Source organism: Neofelis nebulosa, chromosome 16 (assembly GCF_028018385.1).
Source record: "Neofelis nebulosa isolate mNeoNeb1 chromosome 16, mNeoNeb1.pri, whole genome shotgun sequence".
NCBI lineage: Eukaryota > Metazoa > Chordata > Mammalia > Carnivora > Felidae > Neofelis > Neofelis nebulosa.
Window position 1 is genome coordinate 11873278 of NC_080797.1, and position 14153 is coordinate 11887430.

General features: G+C 62.5%; 2 protein-coding genes across 6 annotated transcripts in view; both read left to right on the forward strand.

Moving 5' to 3' along the window:
* PEMT (phosphatidylethanolamine N-methyltransferase) overlaps window positions 1–6092 on the forward strand; it is an 85728-nt gene extending 79636 nt beyond the window's left edge. For all 4 annotated transcript variants that reach the window (XM_058705995.1, XM_058705992.1, XM_058705993.1 and 1 more), the window contains exons 4-7: window positions 450–595; window positions 3127–3238; window positions 5512–5586; window positions 5794–6092. In XM_058705995.1, coding sequence (XP_058561978.1) covers window positions 450–595; window positions 3127–3238; window positions 5512–5586; window positions 5794–5851 — 391 coding nt within the window. In that variant the 3' untranslated portion in view covers window positions 5852–6092. The remainder of the gene's footprint in view (window positions 1–449; window positions 596–3126; window positions 3239–5511; window positions 5587–5793) is intronic.
* A 5308-nt stretch (window positions 6093–11400) lies between these two features.
* On the forward strand, window positions 11401–13404 carry RASD1 (ras related dexamethasone induced 1). 2 transcript variants are annotated; one of them, XM_058702996.1, is made up of 2 exons: window positions 11401–11923; window positions 12228–12310. In XM_058702996.1, exons 1-2 carry the CDS (start codon window positions 11638–11640, stop codon window positions 12308–12310), a joined length of 369 nt encoding a protein of 122 aa, XP_058558979.1. In that variant the 5' UTR covers window positions 11401–11637. The 2 variants fall into 2 exon arrangements, with proteins under 2 accessions (XP_058558979.1, XP_058558978.1); XM_058702995.1 differs by having other exon boundaries at window positions 11403–11923; window positions 12154–13404.
* Window positions 13405–14153: the final 749 nt, after the last annotated feature.

Below are 14153 nucleotides of genomic sequence, written 5' to 3' on the forward strand. Positions count from 1 at the left end.
GATTTGAGCCACATTTGCCTCTGAAGTACTGGTTCTAACTGGACAGGAATCAGAGTTTGCAAACTGGTGGTCTCTGGGCTGAATCAAGCCCGCTGTCACACGGGAGTCTAAAGCAGTTATTGTTGCCTATTGCTAATAATTAGAGTATTTGACATACAAGTCATGATTTCTGGCTTCTTAAAAAAATAAATTTAGGAGGGCCCAGGCTCCTCATTCTGGTCACTTCTCTGGTGGCAGGAGGGGGATGGGGGCTGCAGGGACAGGACGGTGCTCTCCAGGAGCACCACAAGCCACCTGCAGCCTACCTCATTCATTTGGGTCACCGGCCTGGCCCCAGCAGGCTCTGAGACCCCTGGACTGGCTATTCTGGGGGTCACCTGGGAGACAGAGGGGGGGGAAGGCTAGGGGAGCCCCTCTCCCCGGCAGTGATCTCCTGACTCTCCCCCCAGCTTCACGCAGGCCATGCTGAGCCAGCCGAAGATGGAAAGCCTGGATAACCCCACGGCCTACCGCGTGGGCCTTGCGCTCCTGGGAATAGGCAGCACGTTTGTACTTTCCAGCTTCTTTGCACTGGGCTTCACCGGGACCTTCCTAGGTAAGACCCCGAGGACTGGGGGGCACGAGCAGACGTACCCTGGGCTCAGTGGGGAGCAGGGGCTGGGTGGCCGACCTCCCTGCCCTCTGTGACATCTTCGTGGGGTGCACGGGAGGACCTTGCCACCTTCTTGCTCTGCCACTAACTCTGGGGCTCAGGGCGCCTTCCCTCCACCAGGCCACTGCCTGGTCAGCTTGGGAAGCTGGGCTCTCCTATCTCATCCAGCTGGTCGGCCGCCAGGCCAGGTGGGATTTCCGCTGGCTGCATTTGGGCCCCAAACCAGGGCTGGTGCGGGTCTGGATCGGGTGTGGCATAAGGGGGTGCTGTTCCTGCTCTGCATTTCCCACTGCCTACGGCTCAGGTGCTTTTGGGCCGGGAGCCCAGTGCTGGCCTAGCTAGAGGTCCTCATGACCTCAGCAGCTTCTAGCAACTTGGAAGCCCAAGGAAGAGAGCAGCCGGGGAGGCTGGAAGAGCAAGGGCAGTCTTGGGGCCAGGAACGGAAAGGAGGCGGCGGCCCACAGAGGGGGCCCAGCAGGCAGCCGGCATGTGGGAGGTGCCCACCCCTCTGATGGGCTGATCTGGGGGGTCCCGGGTCCTCGCCAATCTCAGCCCCCAGCCCACTTCATAGACCTGGCCTCAGTTTCCTCCAGTGCCCAGGGCTGTCCCCGGCACCCTCCTGGTTTGCCTGGGTCTCTCTATCCACAGTCGCCTGGGGCCCCAGGGTACTGCGGGCTGCAGCGGGGAGCCTGCAGCTCTGAAGGAGCTTGTGTTCACAGGCGGACGAGACCTCCGGGAGCGGCGTGTGCAGGAGGCCTGTGCCGAGGCCCGGCCTGGGCCTGTTGGGCACCTGTGGCAGTGGGGCCCGCAGGTGGTTTAGCGCCTCGTGCTCAGGCCAGAGCTTTAGGGTGCCCGGTGCTAGGGGAGGGGCACGCAGGCAGGAACCTGGGAGGAGAAGGTGGGAGCTCCTGGGTCTGCCAGGTGGGGGTGGGGCACTGGGCCAGTGGGAAGGAGGCCTGGGAGCAAATAGCAAGTTCCGGGACAGAGTGGCAGGCAGGTTGGCCGGGGTGTGTGTGGGGCGGGGGTGGTGGCGGCAGGGGTGGGGGGAGAGGCATTCAGGCGAGGGCTGGAGGTCGGGTGGGGGCCACATCACATGTGTCCCCTAAGGCCATGCAGGGGCCTGAGGCTTCACTCCTGGGCACGTGGAGGCCATAGGAGGGCTTGGAAAGATCTCATCCCAGCAATGAGGAGGTTGGACTGGCTGGATAGTGAGGTGGGAACAGGGAGGAGGTGGGGATCACGGTGTAGGCGTCACAGAGCCGGGGCCAAGGGCCACAGAGGGAGGAGGGCTGCCGTCCTGTCCAGTCCAGGTCCTGGAAGACCAGGAGTGAATAGCCCTGTGGCATGCGGGCCTGGCACAGGTGTGGGCACAGAGCTGGGAAGGAGCCGGTGGAGCCCCGGATGGCGTGCGGGGCAGGACCTGGTCAAGGCGTGTGAGGTGAATCGCCCAGAGGAGCCAGGCAGGGTGGGTGGGCAGTGGGAAGGAGCCTGACAATAGCAGTCACCGGCGGCACACCGCCACCCGGAAGAGACGGCCGGGAAGTGCCGCTGGGCTCTGGATGTAGGGCACAGCGGCCACTTCCCTCCTGTGAGTCAGCCCCAAAGCGGGTTTCTGTGCCATCCGCCTCCAGGCCCGCAGCCCCATTTCCTGCCTCCTGGGAAGAAAGCCTTCCGCAGCCCCCGGGCAGCTCCTGTGTCCCCGCACCCTTTGTCCCCAGACAGCGGACTCCTCTGCCTGCCCCTGCCCTGCTTCTGCCTCGGATGAACAGCACCGTGCCCGTGGCGGTGTGGGCTGCCTACCGGCCAGTGCCAGAGACCGTGTCCCTGTGCCTCTTGGAGCGGCCTCAACGTGAGGCCTCGTCACCGTATCTCGGAGGGGTGGAGGATAGGCCTGTCCGGGGTCGGCCGTCTGATGGTCGCACTCTCCACTGCAACCAGCTGCTCTGGGCTGGCTGCAGGCCGTGGTGGGCAGCTGGGGTGGAGAGGCAGAGCAGGCCCCCTGGATCCCTGGGGTGGGAGGAGCTCACCCAGGCCCCTACTGGGTGAGAAGGGAGGATCTGGGGGCAGAAACACTGGGTAGCAGGCAGGGAAGGGCCTCTTGCAGGAGGTGACATCAGCTGAGGGAGAAGTGCCGAAGGAGGAAAGATGCTCACTAGACAGAGAGCAGGGAAAGGCATCCCAAGCAGAGGGAACAGCATGTGCAAAGGCACAGGGGAAAGGAGCAGATGGGGGTGTGGGAAGGCTCAGTGCCTTAGCCCTATCAGGACCCTGTGCCCTGTGAGGTGTCTGCATGCTGGTGACCCGAGTGGACCCACTGCTTGGGGTGTCCCTTGACCCAGTACGCTGTACAACCTGCTCCTTGGCTGGGCTGGAGCCTCCTGGAGGGCAGACCTGTGGTGCCCACTCTGGGGGCCTCCCTCAGTAACTGCGCAGCCAGGCTGTGACCCTCCGGTCCTGCCCCAACTTGTCCACAGGCGATTACTTCGGGATCCTCATGGAGGCAAGAGTGACCACATTCCCATTCAACATCCTGGACAACCCCATGTATTGGGGCAGCACGGCCAATTACCTGGGCTGGGCCATTATGTGAGTATCGGGCCTTCCTGCCCGCCCTCCCTGCCTCCTGAGGAAGACGGGCCAGCCTTCTGTCATCTGTGGAGCCGAGGTGTTCCTTGGGACTTTCTTCTCCATGGAAACAAACAACATCCTAGAACACGGGTTAGCGAACTTTCTCTTGAAGGGCCGGAGAGGCGGGGCTCCCAGGCCATAGGCAGAGCTCGGATGCTCAAAAGCAGCCGCGAGCCAGTAGGTAAATGAATGGCTGTGGTCGGGGACCAACACCGCTTCATTCTTGGACACTGTAATTTGAATTTCATAGAATTGTCATGTGTCGTGAGATAGTCTATTCTCTGTTTTTTTTTAACCATTTAAAAATGTACAAATCATTCCTGGCCCACACACCACAGACTGCCAACCCTGTCCTGGAACATTAGGGCCGGCAGGTCCTGAGTGACCGCCAGGGCTCATGCTTCACCTTCACGCTGTCCCGAGGCCCCAGGTGGCGAGGCATAGGGGGCGCTGTGCGCTCTGGGCCTCAAACCACGCCCCCTCCGGAGCACTTCCTGTTTGTCCATTTTCTGCGTTAGGGCTTCTTCCGTGGGCAGTTTTTCAGTAGAAAGCCTTCTGCTTTTATTGGACGCTCGAAACCACGTGCCTAGAATGTTGCAGGTGCTCCCAGAGACCAGAAAGGTTCCAGGACATCAAGGGACGAGTCTCAAATGGTGGCGTGTCAGGAGCGGGATGTTTCCTCGCGACCCCTGCCTTCAGGTGCAGCCCAGATCGGAGCGCTGGGCTCTGAGTGCAAGGCGCTAGAGGGGGACCTGTGGGTCTGGCAGGGACCTGTCCCCCTGCCCCAGCCCAGCCCCTCTCACCTGACTCAGGCAGTGGGAAGGTTCCATGCCCCTAGATTCACTCAGGCCACAGAACATCTCCCTAGGCCCCACCCTGCAGCCTCTTGATTCCCGCCTGAGCCCACGCACCCAACATTCCCTCCCTAGCTCCTTAGAGATGCGCCATTGCCTGGGGCTGCCAGACGCTGACCTGGCAGGGCTGCTCCAGGCCTCCTGCAGCCCATCTGTCTCCCACCAGGGGCCCCACGGCTGGGGGAGCCCTGGTGGGCCCCGGGGCAGCAGGATTCCTGGGGGCACTGGGCACCGGGGCCTCCTGCTGTCTCTGGGCCCCCACCTTCCCAACCCCCTAGCCCGAGTGGGACACCCCACTCCCCAAGGTGCACAGCCGGTTCCCTAGGGCCAGCCCTGCCATCACCTCAGGCTCGGGGCCAGGCATGTGGGTCAGTCTGGACCTCAGCCTCCCTGTCTGCAGAAGGAGAGGATCCTTTCTACACAGGGCTGTTAGGGTGTCAAGGTCAAGAGTGTGAGAGCACGTGGAAAGTGGGGAAGTTTCGTGTGGGTGTAATGGAGAAGGGCCCAGTGTGGGGGCTGTCCCGGGGGGTGCAGGCCCCTGCCCCCTGGCCCCATCCTCCTGGGCCTCCTCCCCAGCTCCTCGGGTGCCTGACTTATGGGTGGGGAGGCTCTGCTCACTCCAGGCTCTGCTGGAGCACCCAGACAAAGAGACAGGGTGAGGCCCTGGGCGGAGGAGAGTGGGCAGGGCAGAGGGTCTCTGCACGGTGCACACAAGTCCCGGGGCCCCCAGCCTGGGACTTCTGTGAAGGAGGTAGAGCGGGGGTCACAGAGCCCACCTGGGGCCGTGTTCCCTGCTGGCTCCCGGGCTCTGTGTGGCCCCATGAACTAGTTTCCCTCTCTCCTCCCGGCCATCTGGATGCTGTAGCCCGGCCCCTGTGGAGCCTCTGGGATCAGAGGTAACTGGAAAAAGCGGGACCAGCTGGACAGCAGATGCACCCGGGCTCCTCCGTGTGGCAGTCACCAGCAGGGAGCCTGTGAAGGGTCCCCTGGACCCTCCACATGCAGCTGGGGGTTGGGGGGCCCTGGACCCGTTTCTAGAAAACACCCTGAGAACACTGTCACTGGAGGGCAGGCAAAGCATTTGTCCCCCCCCCCCCCCCCCCCCCCCCCCCCGCCCCGCCTGAACATCGTCCTCTGCAGAAAAGGACATGCTTGGCCACCCGGGCAAGTCTGAGAGGCTGGACGTTCTTTTCATCCCTGCTGCGTCCTGAGCCGGGGGCCGGGGACATGAAAAAAGGGAGCGTGGGCCCCCCTTGGAGGACCGAGCCCTACCGTACAGGCGGTCAGCCGGCGGTCATCGGGTCAGGACCAGGACGGCGGGGGCCCTGGTCCGAGAGAGAAGGCCGGGCGCGGGAGCTGATAGTGTGTTCTCCACAGGCACGCCAGCCCCACCGGCCTGCTGCTGACTGTGGTTGTGGCCCTCATCTACATGGTCGCCATCCAGTACGAGGAGTGAGTAGGCCCGCCGTCACACAGGAGAAGTGTGACCGGCCGAGCGGCCGACAGGAAGCTCAGAGCGGACCCAGTGGGGCCTGGGGTGCCGGGCAGGCAGTGACGCGGCAGCCCGGGCCTCCTGTCCACGCTGCCGTGGGGGGCACGGCCTGGGGCGGTGGCATCACCCCCGAGACCTGCTGATGGAGCCCCTCCCCCTCCCCACAGGCCCTTCACCGCTCAGATCTACCAGCAGAAAGCCTCCTCGTCCCGCAAGAGGAGCTGACCGGGCCTGTGGCCACTTCACTGAGGGTCTGCCGCCCCGGCCTGCCCCGAGTGCCAAGCCCTGCGGTGGGGAGCAGAGCGCCTGGCCGCGGCTCTGTGTTTGCGCCTGATGAGGGCCGCTCAGTGCCTTGGAAACCTCTGCCTCGGGGGCCCTGGACATGCTGCCGTTTGGCCACTGAGCCCCCAGCCTCGCTGCCCCCAGAACATCCTAACTCAACAATAAAGGCACCCTGACGCCAGCATCCCCTTGGGCTCTCTGTCCGGCCAGGTGGGGATGGGGAAGGAGTTTGGGGCTCCTGGGAAGGGAGCATTCCCCTGAGGGCTCCAGGCCAGGCTGGTGTGGCCCTCCTTCTGCCTGAAGCCGCTCAACCCTGAGGCCAGCATCACCATCCGCACTCGGCAGGGCAAGGACTTGCCCAGATGTTTGAGCTTCCTGTGCGTCCCGTCTCACCCCCTGCCCCAGCACCCCGTCTTCCGTCCCTTTCCTTTGGGGAGCCAGCCCAGCCTCCAGGTGGAGGTGTCCTCATACCACCCAGCAGCCCCACACGCCAAGGAGCTCCCAGCCTCTGTGAGCTGCCGTCAGAGACTGAAACACATTATGCTGAAAATGTAAATGGTGACATGATGGTACATGGTGGGGGTGGGAGCCTGTCATCAGCCAAGGAGATCGGGGTGGGGGACCCTCTGAGGAGGGGACATTTGAGCTGAGACCCAAATGAGCAGAGGGAGCAAATGGGAGGATTCCAGGCAACGAGAAGGGTGAATGCAAAGGCCCTGTGGTCAGAACAAGCAGCAGGCTGTTTAAGGGCCCAGCTAGTGAGGAGCATCAGCCAGGAGGTGCTGGGCCCCGTGGGGTCGGGCCAATGAGCGGGCCCAGTTGGCAGCCCCCTGGGGCATTTGCAGAAAGCTGGGCTGTGACCCTCATGCTCTCTGAACCCCAAGCCACCAGGTCCAGCCCAGATGAGCTGGCCTTGGAGACATCATCTTTGTGCGGTGATCTGAGGGCTAACAGAAAAGCCCAAATGTGGTGACAGTGCAACCCCCTTTGGCCTATGAGGGGCCTGGCACTGGATGGAAATATCATGCCCCTGAAGGCTGACGTGGAACGGGCTGTGGGAAGGGACCGGTGAGGCTAACGTGCTCCCCCAGAGCTGCTAGCAATGCTTGAGCCTGCAGGGGGAGGGGAAGGGCCGGGCCGGCTGGACCTCGGACATTCGGCAGGCACCTGCTCTGGGGCCCCGCCCCTCACTGGCTGTATCTCGAGACTACCACACGGGCTGGGGTCACCCCCGTCTGGCAGCATAGGCTCGGTGACCTGTGCCGGAGGCGCAGGTCTGTCTCACCCCAAGCTCACACTCCCTCTCTCCCGCTGAGGTGGGAGGCGTCGAGGAGAGGTGGGGGATCCCGATGCCATGGGGTCGGGGTTCCCGGATGGAACCGGAGGTCCTGGGCCCAGCACCCAAGTCTCCTTTCACCCCCCCACCCCCGGGGTGAACTCAGCATCTCTGGTTAATGCTGACATTTCTCTCCTAATCCCTCGTGAGCCTCAAATCACCAGAGGAGCAGGCCATGTGATCACGTGGGGCCTGTTGGTCAAGCCTGGCTGTGGAGTCTAGTGGACAGGGCTGGCCGGCCCCTCCTCCTGGCCCCAGGCTTACCTGCAGGCCGCCAGCCCTCCAAGGACACAGGATCCGCCTTTCCCTCATTCGTGCTGGGAAACTGCCGGGAGCCCAGACTCCACCTGCCCACGGGCTCTTAAAGCCCCAGCCCCCCACTCTGTAAAGGGGCCACCATAGCCATGCCTGCCTCGTGAATGCACTTACCGCCCAAGCAGTACAGGCTGGGCCTCCCCTGTCACCCAGGGAGCTCCTTGAGCCCTTTTCTTTGGTTTCTGGAATCCAGAGTCTATCTCAGGCCTTGAGGGCCCACAGGAGGCATCTAGTCTGATCTTACCCGATGCTTCAATCCCTGCTTCTGCTGGCATACCCCTAAGAGCAGGGAGCTTACTCCTCCACAGGTCCCTCTGCACACATAGCCTTTAAGGATATGCTGCCCCCCCCCACCCCAATGTCAGGGCAGAACAGAGAAGCCCCAGGTGTCCTGACCCATGGGTCCACACAGTGGACAGCTGGCCCCCCTGAAAGGGTCTGCTGTAAAGGGAGTAGAGCTCAGGCTGCCAGACAGCTGTGATCTGGGCTTGATGAAGGCAGCCTGTCCGAGGGGAACACCAGCTCTTTTTTGCCATTCTCCCGTTCAGGTGGCGGCTGTGGACCAGGGTGACATAGGACACCTTTGTGCAAGGGGCTGGCGGGGATGGGCGCCGGCTGGCACGACAGCGTTCTTTCGGGAAACAGCCACTCACCTCCACCCCCGACGGGGGCCTGCCCGGCGCTCTCCTCGAATAGATTTTCAAGGACGCCTACACTGCTCTTTGCCATCAGGCCCTGCTGTGTTGCAGATTTCTTGCCTTGGGGGCCAGCTGTCCACTGTCCAACGTGCCCTCACCGTTTGGTCAAATATTTTTAAAAGTTCCCATTTCACTTTGAGCAGGAAAATTGCTGCCCTGCCAGTAAATGATATTTACAAGCAGGCTCAGCCTCACAGATGCTGTTTGTTGCTTTATGACCAAACACACAGAAAAGGAAATCATTTGTAACCATTGTTAACCTGGGCAACATAAAAACAAGGCTTGGGCTGGCGGGACGTGGGCGGTGGGAAGCTGGGAAGCTGGGGTGGGGGGAGCAGGGGAGGTGTGCACATGTCCCCCCTTCCCCCAGCGCGATGCCCAGAATGTCCACAGGCGGACCAGACAGGCTGATGGCGACGTGTGTCTTGCCTGACCACAGGGCTCACCTATTGAAAATATGTCCCCACCCCAGGACCACTCGGGTTCAGTCAGCCTGTGGCAGGGCCTTGCCGTAAAGTCACCAAGGCCACCCCGAAGAACAGAAAAGCCTAATTCAATTAACGAAGAGCTTGGCGGTGGGCAGGGGCGTCATCCCTGTGTGCAGGGGTGGGTGCCTGCCTCAGAGTTGGCCTCATTCCTGTGAGGTGTGGGCATTAAGGGGGGGGGGTGTCCAACTCCCAGTTCCTTTCGCTCAGCTGCTTTCTGAAGTTCCAATGCTTCAAAAACATCAGCATGTGTTACTTTTGTAACAAAGAGGTAGGCCTTTGCAAAAAAAAAAAGCCAGAAAAGAGGCAGCCCAAACTAGCAAGCCTCACCCCTGCTTGCTCCCTGGGGGAGTGAGGCCCCACGGGCCACGCACAGTGGTGGGCAGGTGCATAGGCTTTGGGGGACATCCATTTGGGGAATGAATGACCGATGTGCTCAGGGCTTAACTCGGCGCACTTAGGACAAGTCATAACCTGGCATCTGTGAGGTGGGGTGACGTGCCCAGAAAGTACCGGGGATTGTGGCTGAGAGCCCAGGCTGGGCCCAGTACCTGCCACTGGCGCTTACCAGCTGGAGGGGGCTGGGGGCACGATGTCAGCACCAACCTTGACATCTGCCCTGGGATGGGGGAGGGAGGCTCTATCCAGGCTGGGTTCCACCCACTGGATCTCCTTAGGGAGGGCTGGGTTCAAATCCTTGACCTTGCCGCCCTTGAGCCTCTGCTCATCACGGTGGCCTTCCCAGGAGTAGAGGCCACCTCGACTCTGGCCCCTTGGCACGGGCCGTCAGGAAGGAGCCAGAAGCCATTGGATTTCGGAGCCCAGCTGCCCATACGGCGCCTTTGCGGGAGGCAGAGGGAGGGCCCCTCATCTGGGGGTGACGTGAGCCCCTCCCGTGACCACCCCTGCTGGCATCCTTGTCTGGTCCCTTTCTGTGGGGAAAAGCCCTGCCCCACTGTCCGCAGCGGCCCTGCGTGCAGGCTCAGTTCTTTCTCACCTCAGATGGCGAGGGCAGGGTCAAGAGGGGTGGGGGAACCCAGTCCAGCTGGCCTGTCACATAACTCCTGCATAAAGGACACCCAAGGGGTGAGCCCTTGGGTGCTCCTCTTGTGATACGTGCTTTCGAACCCCCTCAGCAACAGGAGACACGAGGCCTGGGGGCAAGTGTGGAGGGGGTGGGGCTATGGGGGGTGTACTCTGAGAAATGGGCCACGGATGTCCCACGGTGGGGGACAGAGCCACAGGAGGGGCGCCGTCGGTGGTTAAGAGCCAGGACCGCCAGTTCCCTGGGTTCAAGCCCCAGCCCCGCAGTCTCAGTTTCTCCGTCTGTAAAATACAGACAGTAATAGCTCCTGCTCCTTAAGGCTGCCAGAAGCAACCATGTGAAAGTGCATGGCACAAAGAAACCCTCTTCTGGCATCGCCCTGCGGAGGGTGTGAGGTTCAGTTGGAACTCTCGTCACAGAGAGGCCGGATAAGGTGAACCCACTCCTGGTTACTGATCAATCTGCCGCCTGCTGGGTTTGCCCCTGCGCCCCGCTCCTTCCAGCCCTGCAATCTCATGGGTCATTTACTGTTGTTATTACTACCAAGTTCCTGCCCCCTAAACCGCATGGACTTTCTCATCCACAATGGGAACCAGAACCGCCATCTTCCAGAAGAGGAACCCGGGACGCAGAGAAGGCGAGAGGCTGCTCTGTGCCCAGGGCCTTCTCATGCACTCACTCACTCGCTCGCTCGCTCACTCACTCCGTGTCTGGCAGGCCCAGCTCCCCAGCTCTAAAATGGGAATGTTCGCCCAAGAGACTCTCAAGACACAAAATGCTACGGGGGAGGGAGGAGGGGACGTTGGCCGAGGCCTGACCAACGAAGGGCAAGTCTCTGGTCCTGTAGGTCCGCCCAGGGAAAGGATGCGGATGCGGACAGCCCCCGCCCGAAAATTCCTGCCCGGCTTCAGAGCATCCCCGGCTGGGCGAAAGGAGACGCTGAGGCCCGCAGTAGAGCGCGGGGCGGTGAACGGCTCATGTTGGATCCCGGCCTGGAACCCTGCGCCCCGCGTCTCCGCAGACCCCCCCACCCTGCCGCTCGTTCCCCGTTCCCCGCTCCAGCCCGGAGAGCGGCGCCTGCGGCCTGCCTGCTGCGCCCGCGGGGCCTCTGCTGCCCTCTGGCGGCCAGAGCGCGCAGCGCCGACCTCGGCGCCAACGCTGCCTCCGGGGAACAGGCGCGCGCTTGCAGACGGGAAGGGGGCATCGGCGGGGGCTGGTTACTCCGTACGGTGGAGAGAAGGTGGGTACGCAAGGGCCTGCGCAAGGGGCCTAGCACTGCTTAGCGCCTGCGATCACGCCGCTGCTATGACTGGACTGCTGTTGTTACTCCTGGGTAAACTGAGGCCCAAAGAGAGTGAGGGTCTGTGTGGGTGCGTGTTTCGGGTGGGGTCCTTGCCCCAAGCCACGAAGGGTCAGAGGCACAGCCGGGACTACAGACCCGACGCCCTTGCGGCTGCTGGGCCCCGCGCGTGGAGAAAGGGGTCCGCGCGCCCTTAGCCCCAGCGGGACCTGGGACTCGGTTTCTCCCCGCGCGCAGCGGGCGGCAGCGGGCAGAGGCCCGCGGAGGTCGCGGGAGGGGCGGCGGGGACTCGCGGGGCGTGACGCACAGAGGCTGGGAGGGCGCGGGGCGGGGCGGCCACGCAGGCTGCATATAAGGGCGGCCTCCAGGCGCGGAGAACCATAGCGAGCGACTTTGTGCCAGAGCCGGAGCCGAGCTCGAGCCGGAGCCCAGCCCCAGCCAACACCCCAGCCCGAGCGGAGCGCAGCCTCCCAGCCGCGCCGCGCCGCGCCCCCAGCCACCCTCCGTACTTCTCTCGGCCCCGCGTTCGCCCCCGCGGCCCCTCCGCCCAATGAAACTGGCCGCGATGATCAAAAAGATGTGCCCGAGCGACTCGGAGCTGAGTATCCCGGCCAAGAACTGCTACCGCATGGTCATCCTCGGCTCGTCCAAGGTGGGCAAGACGGCCATCGTGTCGCGCTTCCTCACGGGCCGCTTCGAGGACGCCTACACGCCCACCATCGAGGACTTCCACCGCAAGTTCTACTCCATCCGCGGCGAAGTCTACCAGCTCGACATCCTCGACACGTCCGGCAACCACCCGTTCCCCGCCATGCGGCGCCTCTCCATCCTCACTGGTGAGCGCGGGGCCGGTTCGGGCGGCGGTGGCGGGGAGGGAGCTGCGCCACCGGGAGGGCGGCGACCCCTGGTCCGAGGGCGCCCGGCGAGGGCCGGTCCCGACGCCGCGCGCCACGTGGAGACGTCCGGGCGTCGCGCGCCGGGGCGGCCCCCCTGTCGGCCCAACTTCAGCTGTCCCCTCGGCCGCCGCCCTCACCGGCTCCTTTTCCGCCCTCCGTGTTCCCCGCAGGAGACGTGTTCATCTTGGTGTTCAGCCTGGACAACCGCGACTCTTTCGAGGAGGTGCAGAGGCTCAAGCAGCAGATCCTCGACACCAAGTCCTGTCTCAAGAACAAAACCAAGGAGAACGTGGACGTGCCGCTGGTCATCTGCGGCAACAAGGGTGATCGGGACTTCTACCGCGAGGTGGAGCAGCGCGAGATCGAGCAGCTGGTGGGCGACGACCCCCAGCGCTGCGCCTACTTCGAGATCTCGGCCAAGAAGAACAGCAGCCTGGACCAGATGTTCCGGGCGCTCTTCGCCATGGCCAAGCTGCCCAGCGAGATGAGCCCGGACCTGCACCGCAAGGTGTCGGTGCAGTACTGCGACGTGCTGCACAAGAAGGCGCTGCGGAACAAGAAGCTGTTGCGAGCCGGCAGCGGCGGCGGGGACCCGGGCGACGCCTTCGGCATCGTGGCGCCCTTCGCCCGCCGGCCCAGCGTGCACAGCGACCTCATGTACATCCGTGAGAAGGCCAGCGGCGGCAGCCAGGCCAAGGACAAGGAGCGCTGCGTCATCAGCTAGGAGCCCCCCGCCCCCAGCCCCCAGTCCCCCCCCCCGCGTCGGTGACCGAACTTGAGGAGGACCTTTTTGTTTCAAAGTCACGTCCGGGCCAGCTCGTGCGCCCCGGGGCCGCGTGCGCGCGGACTAGCGTCTTCCCTCCCTGCGGCCCTGGGCCCGCGCACACTGGGGAGGCACTAACGAAGAAGGGACAGTCATCTGCTCTGGAAGGAAAGAGAACTGGACGAGACTGGGACTCCCCCCCTCCCCCCCTTCCCCGCAGGCGCCTGCCACTCCCGCGACAGGGGGGTCACAGGCCGGCGAGGGTGAATTTGTCTTGTTTCTGACAAAGACAAGAAGGGGGGTGGGGAGAGTGAGTTAACCCCTGTTGGGCTTTGAGAAACCTGTCCTGCCCCCTGGAGGGTCAAGACAGGACACCTGGGGCATTATCTTGTCTGTGATCCTGGGTTGCCATGACAGCTACCGAAAGCCTCTGCCCTCCCAAAACTTAGGGAGGTGCGGGTCAGATCATAGCCAAGTGACTTGTTTACATGAGTGTGTGAAATTGCACAAAGGAAAACAAAACACACACCTTGCACTTTAAAAGTTCTGATGTCATCGTGGACATGAACAAAATCTTACCCAGCTGTTTGTACCACGTGTGTGTATGACCATCCTTAAAGTTATTGTTACTGTTTTTATAAAATAAAATAATTTAAAAACAGATAGTCATGCTTTCTTTGCTTTTGGAAATGGCTCAGGTACAGAAGGGTGAGAAGGGAGGGGTGGGGTTTTTACTTCTGTGGCATTAGCCTCCCCTTCCCCAGACTGGAGATGACCCTGGCCTTTTGAAAATATCGCCCCCACCACCACCTCCATGGGAGAAATGGCTCCAAAAAAGCTCCAGATGATCGGGCCAAAGCCCATCTATGTGGGAATGGTTCCTTAGCCAGGGCGACGAAGGGTTCAGGTCCTTGCTAGAGCTGCAGCCACAAAGGGCCTCTGGGATGTGTCCCAGCTGTTTTGTCCTAGACTCCCTACAGGCCCAAGGCAATGAAACGTCCTCAAACCTGCAACCCACAGTCGGCCTGAGGTGTCACTAGGGCCCTGCTTTCCCAAAGGAAATGGAGCCTTGAGAGACCAATCCAGTGTTGGCCGCTGTAAGAACCGTGTCCCCCAACTCGTCTCCGGGGCCTGCCACGTGGCTGTCTGGAGACAGTTCAGGATCCCCTGGCCACATGCGCCCCTCCAGCCCCTGGAAACACATTGCTGCCAGCGCTGTCTGCACCTCCCGGTCTCCCCTCGGCAGTTGAGGGAACCCGTTCCCGACTCGGGACCCAGCTCTCCCTGCCACTTGTAACTGCAAGTTCGGGGCAAGGGACACCTGCCAAGCCCCAAATTCGTCGCCCCCGAATTACAGAGAACACCCTCTGCGTGGGGTTGCCATGAGGATTGTAAGTGAAGTGTTTG

Bases quoted from the DNA above. Each gene is read 5' to 3' on its own strand.
- RASD1 (XM_058702995.1), top strand. From the start codon at position 11,638: ATGAAACTGGCCGCGATGATCAAAAAGATGTGCCCGAGCGACTCGGAG. The intron at 11,924-12,153 runs GTGAGCGCGGGG...TGTTCCCCGCAG, and splicing joins GCGCCTCTCCATCCTCACTG to GAGACGTGTTCATCTTGGTG.